At 39.1% G+C, this 12,374-nt stretch overlaps 1 protein-coding gene across 1 annotated transcript; it reads left to right on the top strand.

The window, feature by feature from the left end:
* The first annotated feature begins 373 nt into the window (after positions 1 to 373).
* On the top strand, positions 374 to 2,474 carry LOC142517859 (caffeic acid 3-O-methyltransferase 2-like). The gene is made up of 4 exons (XM_075620348.1): positions 374 to 864; positions 970 to 1,280; positions 1,419 to 1,483; positions 2,074 to 2,474. The coding sequence occupies exons 1-4, from the start codon at positions 464 to 466 to the stop codon at positions 2,362 to 2,364; spliced, it is 1,068 nt and encodes a 355-aa protein (XP_075476463.1). The 5' UTR covers positions 374 to 463; the 3' UTR covers positions 2,365 to 2,474.
* The last annotated feature ends 9,900 nt before the right edge of the window (positions 2,475 to 12,374 follow it).

Raw genomic sequence — 12,374 nt, 5'->3', positions numbered from 1 at the left:
GATTTTTAAAAGTTAGATTAAGATTTCTTTGAAGCGGTCGATTCGAACAATATTTAGAGAGAATATTAAAAATTTTTACACAAAAAATAATATTTTTTAATGAGCTAGGTCGAATAAGAAATATATCTCACAAAAATGATATGTACGGCGATTTCATGAGAGTTTTTGTGTTAATTTGTTAAATAAAATCGCATGCAATTCTTGGCTTAATCTAATAAATTTATTAGCTGAAGCATGCAAAATTGCATGCCTGATAGGCTGATACGGTGTGCATTTTCATAATGTCTCGCCACCAATTTTTAAAAAATATAATGCTTCCACCGATATTCCAATGGTCAAATCTTTTTCTAATGCTTTGATTTATATGAAAAAAAACGCATATATATTAGCATTCACCACTTCCTTATTATCAAGCCCTTCAACCAATTTAATTCCCTCTTTCGATCAGAATCCAAAAGGAAAAATGAGTCTGAAAATGGAGGTTGCAGAAGAGGATGCTTCTTTCTTATTCGCCTTGCAGCTGGCTTCCGCTTCTGTGCTACCCAATGTCCTAAAAGTGGTGCTGGAGCTCGACCTCCTTGAACTCATGAAGAAGAAGGGGCCCGACGCCTTTATTTCACCGGCAGAACTTGTCTCAGAAATTCCCACCAACAATCCAGAGGCGCAGAACATGGTGGATAGAATCTTCCGCCTCCTCGCGAGTTATTCTGTTTTAAATTGCAGAGTGAAAACACTACCTGATGGCGGCGTCGAGCGGTTGTATTCATTGGCTCCAGTTTGCAAGTTCTTTACCAAGAATGATGATGGAGTTTCTCTGTCCCCTTTGTTGATCATGAACCTAGACAAGGTTCACTTGGAGACTTGGCAAGTATCGATATTTTGGTTGCTAGCTTGATCAACTATTAACCTAACTCTAGAGATTGTATTTTATATATATATAATATGATCGATAATTGTATGTATTTGTAGGTACCATCTGAAAGATGCAATCCTAGAGGGAGGAGTTCCTTTTGACAGAGCTTATAAGATGAACGCATTCGAGTATCAGGGCACAGATCCTAGATATAACAAGGTTTTTAATAGTGCAATGTCCAATTCTTCGACAATTATGATGAAAAAAATTGTCCAAACATACGAGGGATTCAAAGGTGTGGGTACTTTGGTCGATGTTGGAGGTGGACTCGGTGTTTCACTACACATGATCCTATCCAAGCATCCAACTATAAAAGGCATTAATTTTGATTTGCCTCATGTTATTCGAGACGCGCCATCTTACGAAGGTACATGAAATTGAGCATTTTTTAAAATTAAATATGATTCCATTGAATTATTTGTATTTGGAGACTACTTTTTTGTACTTATATCAATTAGCTAATGGTTTATGTGAAATTTGAGTTGGCCGGCCTTTTTGTATTCAGGCGTAGAGCACTTGGGTGGAGACATGTTTGTTAGTGTTCCCAAAGGCGATGCCATTTTCATGAAGGTGAAGTTGTTTTTATCCAAAGAAGCATACATATATACATACACACACACATGTCATCGCTAGTGGTGTAACGACATAAAAATTTCTCGATAGAAAAAAATATGAGTTCATAAACACGTTGAAAAAAAAAACCACCTCTATAGTAATCAATTACAGTTTACACTCTTTGTCTAATATATATATATATATATAAGCTTGTTTGTGTGTTCATTCGGATTATTTAAAAAGACAATGATTTTCAATGATTTTTTTAAAAATCATTGTCAATGATATGAAAAAACGCACAAAGACAACAGTTTTCGTTGAAACCGTTATTAAAAAAAAACAACAGTTTTTCGTAAAAACGTTGTCTTTGGAGTGGTTGAATGTAGATTTTCTTGTAGTATATATTGGAAAAAAATGCATTTATTGGCCACCGGCTTCCTCGAATCACCTATTTTCAACATTTTCTATGCCTCCTAAAATATTTATGAAAAAATAATTCCACTTAGCTTGTTTATTAAAACATTGTAATAATATATAAGTTTCATGATTAATTGATTTGGTTAAGTTAGAGTGATTCAATTAATTATTTATTGTTATTTCCATAGTGGATTCTTCATGACTGGAGCGATACACATTGCTTGAAAATATTGAAGAGATGCCATGAAGCACTTCCGAATAATGGAAAAATCATCGTCGTAGAATGTTTCCTTGCAGAGACCCCAACCGAAGGACTTATATGTAATTTCCAAGTTGATGTGGTTATGTTAGCTTATAACCCAGGTGGGAAAGAGAGGACGGAAAAAGAATTTCACGTAATGGCAAAGCAAGCGGGGTTCAAAGAATCTCGAACAGTTTGTTGTGTGCTCCCACTATGGATCATGGAGTTTTATAAATAAATTATATTTGGTTGGGTTGCTGAAGATAATTACCATTTTAAAATAAAAACATGGGCTTGCTATGTATGCCTCTTATCTTTTACTCTTATTATTAACTTAAATAATTAACTAATATTATATAGTAGTGTAGTTGGACCAATTTAAAAACTTATTCGCTGACTTAACAGGGGTTGTTATGATATTTGATCGAGCAAAACTTGCACTGTGAAATCCTTAATAAAAATATGGTTTTGTAAGCTCGAAAATTAATCGCAAGTGCACGATGTCAAGTAATAGTATAATGTAAGTGAGTACGAGTATCGTTCCACTGAGGACTGTATTTAACAATTATTCTTTTCAGTTATGAGATCTTTAGCAACGAAAATTTTATTGAGTAATTAATACTACTATGCTCAAAGAAAGATGTAAATAAAATGCTTTAATAAGTAATGAATGAGAATTAATATCTAAAATGTTGAGTAAAATTCAATGAGAAATGAATTTGTTGGGAATTTCGGTTCACCTACCCCTCGTTAATTAATTCATTCGTTCGATAGTGATTATATGCTTCCGACATGATTTCCTTTACAATTGAACACACTCTCTCGAGCTATGCCAAACTAATTCGACTCAATGAAGTAATTAAATGTCTTTAGTTATTTATCAAGAGTGAATCGCATGTCGATTTATGAAATCCCCTAGTTTTCGACCCTAAGGACTATGACTATCGGCGCGTATCCAATTTCATATGTCTATGTAAATTGTAGATCCACGGATTATACTACTCGTTCATATCACAAGTTATTCTCTCGAACTCACTCGCAATATAAAGATGTTGTTAAAGTGAGCTACGCTCTAACAACACGATAAACACAATAGTATAATCAAGAATAAATCAGAAATCGAGGTGTAAATTAATTATATCAAAGTTTTGGGGTAGGATCCCCTTAAGTCCCAACAAATAATAAAAGTTAGCTACTAGAATTCATATTGAAAATAAACACAACAATGTTTAAAAGATGAAAACTTAATTAGAAATACGAGAATTGACGAAAAACGCGAAGAACGGTGCCCAGAAATCCTCGAATCTTCAATCCAAGCGCAAAAGTCTCTCCAAACCTTCTGGCGGCTCTGAAATCTCGTCTGAATGCCCTCCAAAACGTCCAACCTACCTTTCCATATCATCCCCATTCAGCACATAAGGTAAGGAATCGGCTATGAATTTTTTCCAAAAATAAACGGCGCTCGGGCGGTAGAATATTACCGCTCGAGCGCCACATCTACTGTAATCTGCTTGGGACTTGTAGCATCTCGCGCTGGGCGGAAGAAAGTTACCGTCCGAGCGCCGAACTCTCTGTACTTTGCCTCTTTGGAAGATCAATCTCGCGCCCGGACGGTAGAAAACTACCGCCCGAGCGCCATACCTTCTGGACATCATTAACTTTGCTTGGCACTTGGCTCCGATTTTAGTTTTCCGGCCATTTTTCCTGCAAATTCGTCATGCACAAGTGAGAAATGATCAAATGCATATGCTTTACTCTAAAATGAACCAAATGTAAACGAAATGTACGCATGAATAATGCCAACACACACAAACTAATGCAATAAAACACGTAAAAACCACACGTATCAACCCCCTCATACTAACCTTTTGCTTGCCCTCAAGCAAAATAAGTTACAGACTACAATTAAAACATGAAACGAACACAAAAGGGAGAGTATTGAAATAACTAAACCGATGGTGAAGTAGCGAACTGGTATCTCCTGCCTCAGCGGGTGTTTGAACCACATCCACTTAGTCAAATCACAACATACATTACTACCCCTTTTAAGAACATCGCAACACAATTGTATTTTTCCAAAAGGTGTGATCGTGTGTGCTGTGGATCTTTCTAGCTTGTGTTTCAGACAGTTTTATTCGCAAATCATGCGGGTTGCCGAATCAACCAGTCAACGCAAGTTTCTCTTTTTTGAGTCCTGTTTCTATTTGGGACCAACCAGTAAACACAAACAGTGGGAGAGTTTCATAGTCGAACAACAAAATGTAGGGAGTCAAAGGCCAACGTGCTCAAGTGGTTTGGAAAGATGGGGAGTACGTAGATCATTTTCACTATGCACCTGTCAGAAATTTCCTCTGACATTCCTCAATGCCTTACATCTCCATCTTTTTAGCCTTGGGATAAGATTTCATCCCTTTTTGGCTCCCCCTCACCTTACATCCCCTTTATTATTCCAAAATTTTTTTGGTGCATAGTTTTCTCATGCGTACTCCCTAGGCTTTGGATATATGGAAATTTTTTTTTTTTTTCGTTTCTCTGGCCTAGGAATGGATTTATAGGTCCTATGCACGATTGGGCTGAAGGATATTTGAGGAATACGTTTGCGTTTCTACTTGAGTTTATGCTACTGGTTAGTCACTCATTTCAACAGGTATTCATTTAAGTTCCACTCGCATCTAATGTTTCGCCAGTTCCCCTCACAGATTATTTTGAACTTAACTATCATCGACACCACTATTAAAATCCACTATGTGCTATCAAAATCCAATATGCGTGCATAGACAAAATTCAATACATCGGGGGGTTCATAACGAGTGATAAGACTACGCAACATGCAGTTCATTTAGCCCAAAATCATCACTGGCTACCAATTTACTAATTTCACCATCAACTGACACTCATGTAGGACAAATACGAAAGACACCAAATACGACACACGACCCCCTCATACTAAAGGTGTGCAATGTCCCCATTGCATAAAGGACGAAGAACACAAATGCAAACATGAATGCAACACAACAACAAATGCAAAAGAAATAACCGAACGAACAATAATCCGAAAACAAAACAAAAAATTCATTAGACAAAAGAAAAGAAAAGAAAGGGGAAACAGTAAACTCCCCTGATCACAGCTCATCCTCATCGTGTTCCGGCGGTGGCATGCCCGCTGCATCCCCCTGCTGAAGATAGTCATACTGAAACTGGAAGGGGGGAATGGTCGGCAGGGGTGGCGGTATGGTGTTTGGGTCTACGCCCCCGTGGATTAGCATAGTGCGCATCATGGAATCAAGTTGGTCAAGACGCGCTGTGACATTGGTGTTGATCTGCTCCTGGTGAGCCATGAAGGCCAGACTCTCATCCATTTTTTCATTCTCGGTTCGCCGGCGGGGCTGTGGGCGCCGAGGGGCGGCGGTGCTTGACCCTCCTACTTCCTCCTCCTGATTGGGGAAGTCTATCTGTCTTTTCGCCTTCTTCCGCCGCCAGTCGTCCACACAAATAGGCTTCATGGGTTGTAGCCACTCCTCATCGTCCCGGAAAATAACTCCCGCCTGGGCACACAATTCGGATATGATGGTAGGGAAAAATAGGCCGATGTGGCTGTATTGTATGCTCATCATAATTTGCGAGTTTAATAGCTTGCCCACGTTAATGGCGTAGTCCTGAGATAACGCAAAAAGTACCACTGCCCGTTCTTTCTGCACCTCACTCTTGTGGGACACTGGCATCATTCTTCGGGCCAAAAATAGATACCACAGGGCAATGTCGGCCCGCAAATATTTTTCATCGAAGCAGCTCGGGGGTCCCCCTAATGGTTTCCAGGTTGACCCGGGAAGGCACAGAGTCTCAATGATCATCGAGTAATTAGGATCAGCAACTAATGCCTCGAATGCGGAGTCGTCAATGTCGGCCGTTCCTAATAGGGCGTTAATCGTGAATGAATCGAACGGCACAAGCTTTCCTCTAACAAATGCCCTACCATCTGTTCGTTCACCGGCGTTCGCATAAAATTCCCTAACTACAGACACCACTGCCGCCTTAGGTTGCTCGCCAAATGTAACCCATCCTCGTTTCTCCAAATCCCCAAGAGTGCCCAAGTATCTATCCTCGAATAGACGACGAAATCCTCTTTCTGCAATGGGGTTTCTATGTATTTTAGCATGCTCATATCTATCCCTAGCCGCCGCATTCACAAAGCGGGTTCTATCAAACGAGGAGGAAGAAGAAGAACCGGAGGTACCTTTCAATTTCTTTGGTGCCATAGTGGTGATGGAGATGGTGTATGAACCAGAGTGATGAAGATTCTTGTTCTCCTAAGACGATTGTTCCACCTTGCCGAGGATTCGAGTCGGGATTGAAGCTCCTGCACCACAAAATCGAAAAGGGGGTGAGGTAGAGTTAGGGATTTGGGGAGAAAATTGTTTTCGCAGAATGAAAGGGGAAAGGGGAATTCGTGTCTTTAAACGCAGGCGCGCTCGAGCGGTAGAAAAATACCGCTCGAGCGTCGAGTTCTCGGAAAAAAAAAATTTTGGGGCAAGTGTTCGCGCTCGAGCGGTAAAAAAAAATACCGCCCAAGCGCCGAGCTCTCTGGAAATTTGTTGTTTGAAATAAATTGTGGCGCTCGAGCGGTATTTTTGTACCGCTCGAGCGCAGAGCTCTCTGGAATTTTGCTTTTTTTTCTTTTTTTTTTTGAAAAAAAATAAATGCAAGAGAAGGGAAAGAAAAGTAGTTCTCAATTTACAGTCGAAAGCTAGACTGTCGGCCGATCTCAGTTTGAATTGTCTTGGAACCTAGGTGATTCCAAGTTGTGGCTCAATTATGCCACCCATGTAGTGCTTTAGTCGCTGGGCATTGACCGTGAATGGCTCATTTTTCCCATCTCGCAAAGTTAATGCTCCCGAGGGGAATACTTTGGTGATCTTGTAAGGGCCCGTCCATCTTGACTTGCGCTTGCCAGGAAATAAGCGCAACTTGGAGTTGTGCAGGAGCACTGCTTCGCCTTCTTTAAATTCTCTTGGTGTAATGCGCTTGTCGGGTGCTAGCTTTTTACGCTCTACGTACACATACTTCAGGTGTGGAGGCAAGTGGTTTGAACTCACATGTCGGCGGTTTCTCAACGCTTGACTTCTGAGTGGTCAAATCTCTTCGATCCCCCATGTCCTCCAATTTCATCCTTTCTGGCTTCTTCCATTGAGGGTTGGCATTAGAGTACGCCACTCTTGCAGATTTTTCTTCATCAAGTTCATCCCCCTTCAATTCAGTCGTGAGCGTGGCTTCCAATGGGTCTTTCATAGCATCCTGCACAAATTGACACACAAGTGAATCCGATGAATCAACTATAAAACAATCATTAGTGTGCAATGTGTGCTTAAGAGCGTTAAAAACATTAAAATTGATTTCTTCTTTCCCCACTCTCAATCTCAACTTCCCTTCTTGCACTTCAATCACGGCCTTGCCGGTTGCAAGGAACGGTCTCCCTAAAATCAAAGGCATCTCCCTATCCTCTTCCATGTCAAGCACCACAAAATCTGTAGGAAATGTAAACTTTCCCACTTTCACCAATACATCTTCTTTGACTCCTCGTAGATGTTTGACGGATCCGTCGGCTAGTTGCAAGGATATCTGTGTCGATTTAGGCTCGCCCAATCCAAGTTTCCTGAATACAGATAAAGGCATAAGATTAATGCTCGCACCAAGATCACATAAAACTTTAGGAAAAGCAACATCACAAATCATGCAAGGGATAGAAAAACTCCCTGGATCCTTTAGCTTTGGTGGGATCTGGTTTTGTACCAATGCAGAGCAATTCTCAGTCAATTTTATCGTCATGTGATCCTCTAACTTCCTCTTATTAGCTAAGATGTCTTTCAGAAATTTAGCATAACTCGGCATTTGCATCAAGGCATCAGCAAAAGGAATATTGATGTGCAATTTTTTAAATACCTCAAGAAACTTACCGAATTGCGCATCAAATTTTGCTTTTTTCAATGCTGCAGGAAAAGGAGGAGGTATAACAATTTTGGATTGTGCAGTGGGTGTTGGTGTAGAGTTTGAGAACTTACCTGTGTGCGTACCAACCGCTTCTTTTCCTTGATCCTCTTTTTCTTTTTCCTCTTGTTCAAGCACTTTTCCACTCCTCAATGCTATGGCTTTCACTTGCTCTTTCGGGTTAGTCTCAGTGTTGCTTGGCAAGGTGCCTGGCTCTCTACTTGCTATCATCTTCGCTAACTGCCCAATCTGATTCTCTAGCCCCTTTATTGATGCATCCTGATTCTGTAGTCTAGTCTCGGTGGCTGAAATGAACTTGGACATCATCTGCTCCAAATTGGACTTTTCTTCTCGAGGGTCATGTCGACACATCGGTTGCTTACTGTACTGCTGTCCTCCTTGTGGTCGAGTCTGACTGCCTTGACCACCCCATGAGAAGCTGGGGTGTTGTCTCCATCCAGGATTGTATGTACTTGAGTAAGGATCATTCCTCGGACGGTTTTGAACCCCCACTTGATTCACCGGTGCCTCCTCATTCACATAGAAAGGACCACTGTCTTGACAGTCCTTAACATAGTGTTCTCCTCCGCATTTTTCACAAAATATCTCTTGCAGGCGCATCGCTGTCCCGTTTACGTTCATGCTATCTATTTTCCTGCTAAGTGCTTCTAATTGTGCACTGACAGCTGAAAAATCAGTTACCTGGTGTACTCCTGCATTCCTTCGCTGAGTGTTCCTCCCAGATTGAGGGTGATAGCTGCTAGCAGCCATCTCCTCCAGTAACTCGTATCCTTCCTCATCCGTTTTCCTCAACAGATTTCCACAGGCCGCAGCATCTATCATGGCACGGTTAGAGGAAATTAACCCATAGTAAAAATTTTGGACAACTAACCCAAAAGGTAACTCATGGTGTGGGCATCTTTGCAATAAATCTTTGTAGCGTTCCCACGCCTCATAGAGTGATTCCTGCTCAAATTGAGAGAAAGTGGTTATGTCCGCTCGCAGCTTCATGGTTTTCGATGGAGGAAAGTATTTCAAGAGGAATGCCTTAGCCATGTCTTCCCAAGTTGTGATTGACCCTACAGGAAAACAATTCAACCAAGATTTAGCTTTATCACGCAAAGAGAATGGAAATAAACGTAATCTAACAGCATCATCTGAAACTCCATTAAATTTAAAAGTATCGCAAATTTCTAAGAAGTCGGCAATGTGAGTGTTCGGATCATCCAGCGCATTCCCCCCGAATTGGACAGTGTTCTGGATCATTTGAATTATGGCTAGCTTGATCTCAAACTGATTTGCCCTGACCGTTGGTCGCACTATGCTTGGACGTGCTCCATCAAGTGACGGTTGAGCATACTCAAGCATGGGTATGCGCCTTGGCTCTTCGACCCTTAGATCTTCGTGATGCTCCTCCTCACGTTCGTTCTTGTTCATTATGTCTTTAAGCCTTTGCTGTTGTCGTCTCCTGCGTAAGGTTCTTTCAATCTCGGGATCGAATATCTCTAGTTCAGACTCTAGAGACCATGGCATGCACAAGAGAGATACCTGCGAAGAAATCGAAGGTGCCAAACAAAGTAAAATAGAGAATGCTAAAGTAAATAATTGAAAATAAAATTGTAGATTAACAGTCCCCAGCAACGGCGCCAAAAACTTGATCGAGCAAAACTTGCACTGTGAAATCCTTAATAAAAATATGGTTTTGTAAGCTCGAAAATTAATCGCAAGTGCACGATGTCAAGTAATAGTATGATGTAAGTGAGTACGAGTATCGTTCCACTGAGGACTGTATTTAACAATTATTCTTTTCAGTTATGAGATCTTTAGCAACGAAAATTTGATTGAGTAATTAATACTACTATGCTCAAAGAAAGATGTAAATAAAATGCTTTAATAAGTAATGAATGAGAATTGATATCTAAAATGTTGAGTAAAATTCAATGAGAAATGAATTTGTTGGGAATTTCGGTTCACCTACCCCTCGTTAATTAATTAATTCGTTCGATAGTGATTATATGCTTCCGACAGGATTTCCTTTACAATTGAACACACTCTCTCGAGCTATGCCAAACTAATTCGACTCAATGAAGTAATTAAATGTATTTAGTTATTTATCAAGAGTGAATCGCATGTCGATTTATGAAATCCCCTAGTTTTCGACCCTAAGGACTATGACTATCGGCGCGTATCCAATTTCATATGTCTATGTAAATTGTAGATCCACGGATTATACTACTCGTTCCTATCACAAGTTATTCTCTCGAACTCACTCGCAATATAAAGATGCTGTTAAAGTGAGCTACGCTCTAACAACACGATAAACACAATAGTATAATCAAGAATAAATCAGAAATCGAGGTGTAAATTAATTATATCAAAGTTTTGGGGTAGGATCCCCTTAAGTCCCAACAAATAATAAAATTTAGCTACTAGAATTCATATTGAAAATAAACACAACAATGTTTAAAAGATGAAAACTCAATTAGAAATACGAGAATTGACGAAAAACGCGAAGAACGATGCCCAGAAATCCTCGAATCTTCAATCCAAGCGCAAAAGTCTTTCCAAACCTTCTGGCGGCTCTGAAATCTCGTCTGAATGCCCTCCAAAACGTCCAACATACCTTTCCATATCATCCCCATTCAGCACATAAGGTAAGGAATCGGCTATGAATTTTTTCCAAAAATAAACGGCGCTCGGGCGGTAGAATATTACCGCTCGAGCGCCACATCTACTGTAATCTGCTTGGGACTTGTTGCATCTCGCGCTCGGGCGGTAGAAAGTTACCGCCCGAGCGCCGAACTCTCTGTACTTTGCCTCTTTGGAAGATCAATCTCGCGCCCGGGCGGTAGAAAACTACCGCCCGAGCGCCATACCTTCTGGACATCATCAACTTTGCTTGGCACTTGGCTCCGATTTTAGTTTTCCGGCCATTTTTCCTGCAAATTCGTCATGCAAATTCGTCATGCACAAGTGAGAAATGATCAAATGCATATGCTTTACTCTAAAATGAACCAAATGTAAACGAAATGTACGCATGCACAATGCAAACACACACAAAATAATGCAATAAAACACGTAAAAACCACACGTATCAATATTAACGATGATGATTAATTTTCGTAGTTGACATTCTTGAAATTCTCATTAGCATGAAAAACAAAATCGGTAATTGATAGTAGTGATATTATTTGAAGAAAATGGATAGATATTTCTCAAATTCTCACATTTCTTATAGATATTGTTGACTATCCTTTTTACAGTAGTAAATACAAAACGAAATTTCTCAAAGTTAAAATTCATCAAAACTTTCCTCTGATCAACCATGTCACAAGAACATATTGAATGAATTAGGTATATGATCAATTGAGAAAGAAATTATTGAGTAATTTGATTAGTATTTTTAGCTCTAAAACTTTAAGACGAGTTATTTTTTAGTGATTATTTTGTATATGTTTGATTTTATTACTCAATTAATTGAAATATTTTGACGATTGCCCATTGTTTATATTTTATATTGTTTTAAATTTTAATATATTGACTTGATTCGAATGGGTCCAAAATAATATGAAAACACATTATGATATAGAAATTTTTTAAAGTTAGACTAAGACTCAAAAAATGTTGGGTTAGTCATGTTTGTATTATTGAAAAGACTATATATTATTTTGAACACATCTACCTATACATGAAACGGGCGGTTCTTGTCCTGATTGATCGGAGAATGTCATCCTTGTACCTTTTCCATGAAACATATTGACCCTAAATAATTAACCTCATGCATGTTGGATTTTGAACATGCACAAAACTTTTGTGATCTAATCTCACGAGTCAATTTCGTAAGACATATATCTTATTTCGGTTAAAAATATTATTTTTATGACAAAAGCTTTACTTATTATTGTAAATATGGATAAAGATATATGAGACCATCTTACAAAAGACCTACTAACATATATAATATCGATAAGTTTCAAATCAGCTTGAAGAATAAAAAATTGCAATTGCATAAACGCTACAAAAATAATTGATTAGTTGTATCGTTTTCATTACACATATATATTAATTATCTAAGTTTGTTGATGTGAATTTCAGCACAAGAAAACTTTTCGCTACGAGCTAGGTGATTTGTCTGCGGTGACTCTATGGTATCTTGAGAGATCTATTCCTATTTTGTATAAGATGATCGGTCGATCATTTCATTTGAAAAAACAAAAAATGTATGTTTTATCAATATTTTTTTAATTTTATAATGAGATAATCTAT

Source organism: Primulina tabacum, chromosome 1 (genome assembly GCF_025594145.1).
Source record: "Primulina tabacum isolate GXHZ01 chromosome 1, ASM2559414v2, whole genome shotgun sequence".
Lineage (NCBI taxonomy): Eukaryota > Viridiplantae > Streptophyta > Magnoliopsida > Lamiales > Gesneriaceae > Primulina > Primulina tabacum.
Note: the sequence above shows the minus strand (reverse complement) of the source record. Positions and strands in the feature narration are given on the sequence as shown.

What these genes read in the sequence shown, in the direction of transcription:
- LOC142517859 (XM_075620348.1), top strand. Translation starts at nt 464, where the DNA reads ATGAGTCTGAAAATGGAGGTTGCAGAAGAGGATGCTTCTTTCTTATTC. An exon ending in AAGGTTCACTTGGAGACTTG is followed by an intron (nt 865 to 969) that starts GCAAGTATCGAT and finishes ATGTATTTGTAG; the next exon opens with GTACCATCTGAAAGATGCAA. An exon ending in GCGATGCCATTTTCATGAAG is followed by an intron (nt 1,484 to 2,073) that starts GTGAAGTTGTTT and finishes TTATTTCCATAG; the next exon opens with TGGATTCTTCATGACTGGAG.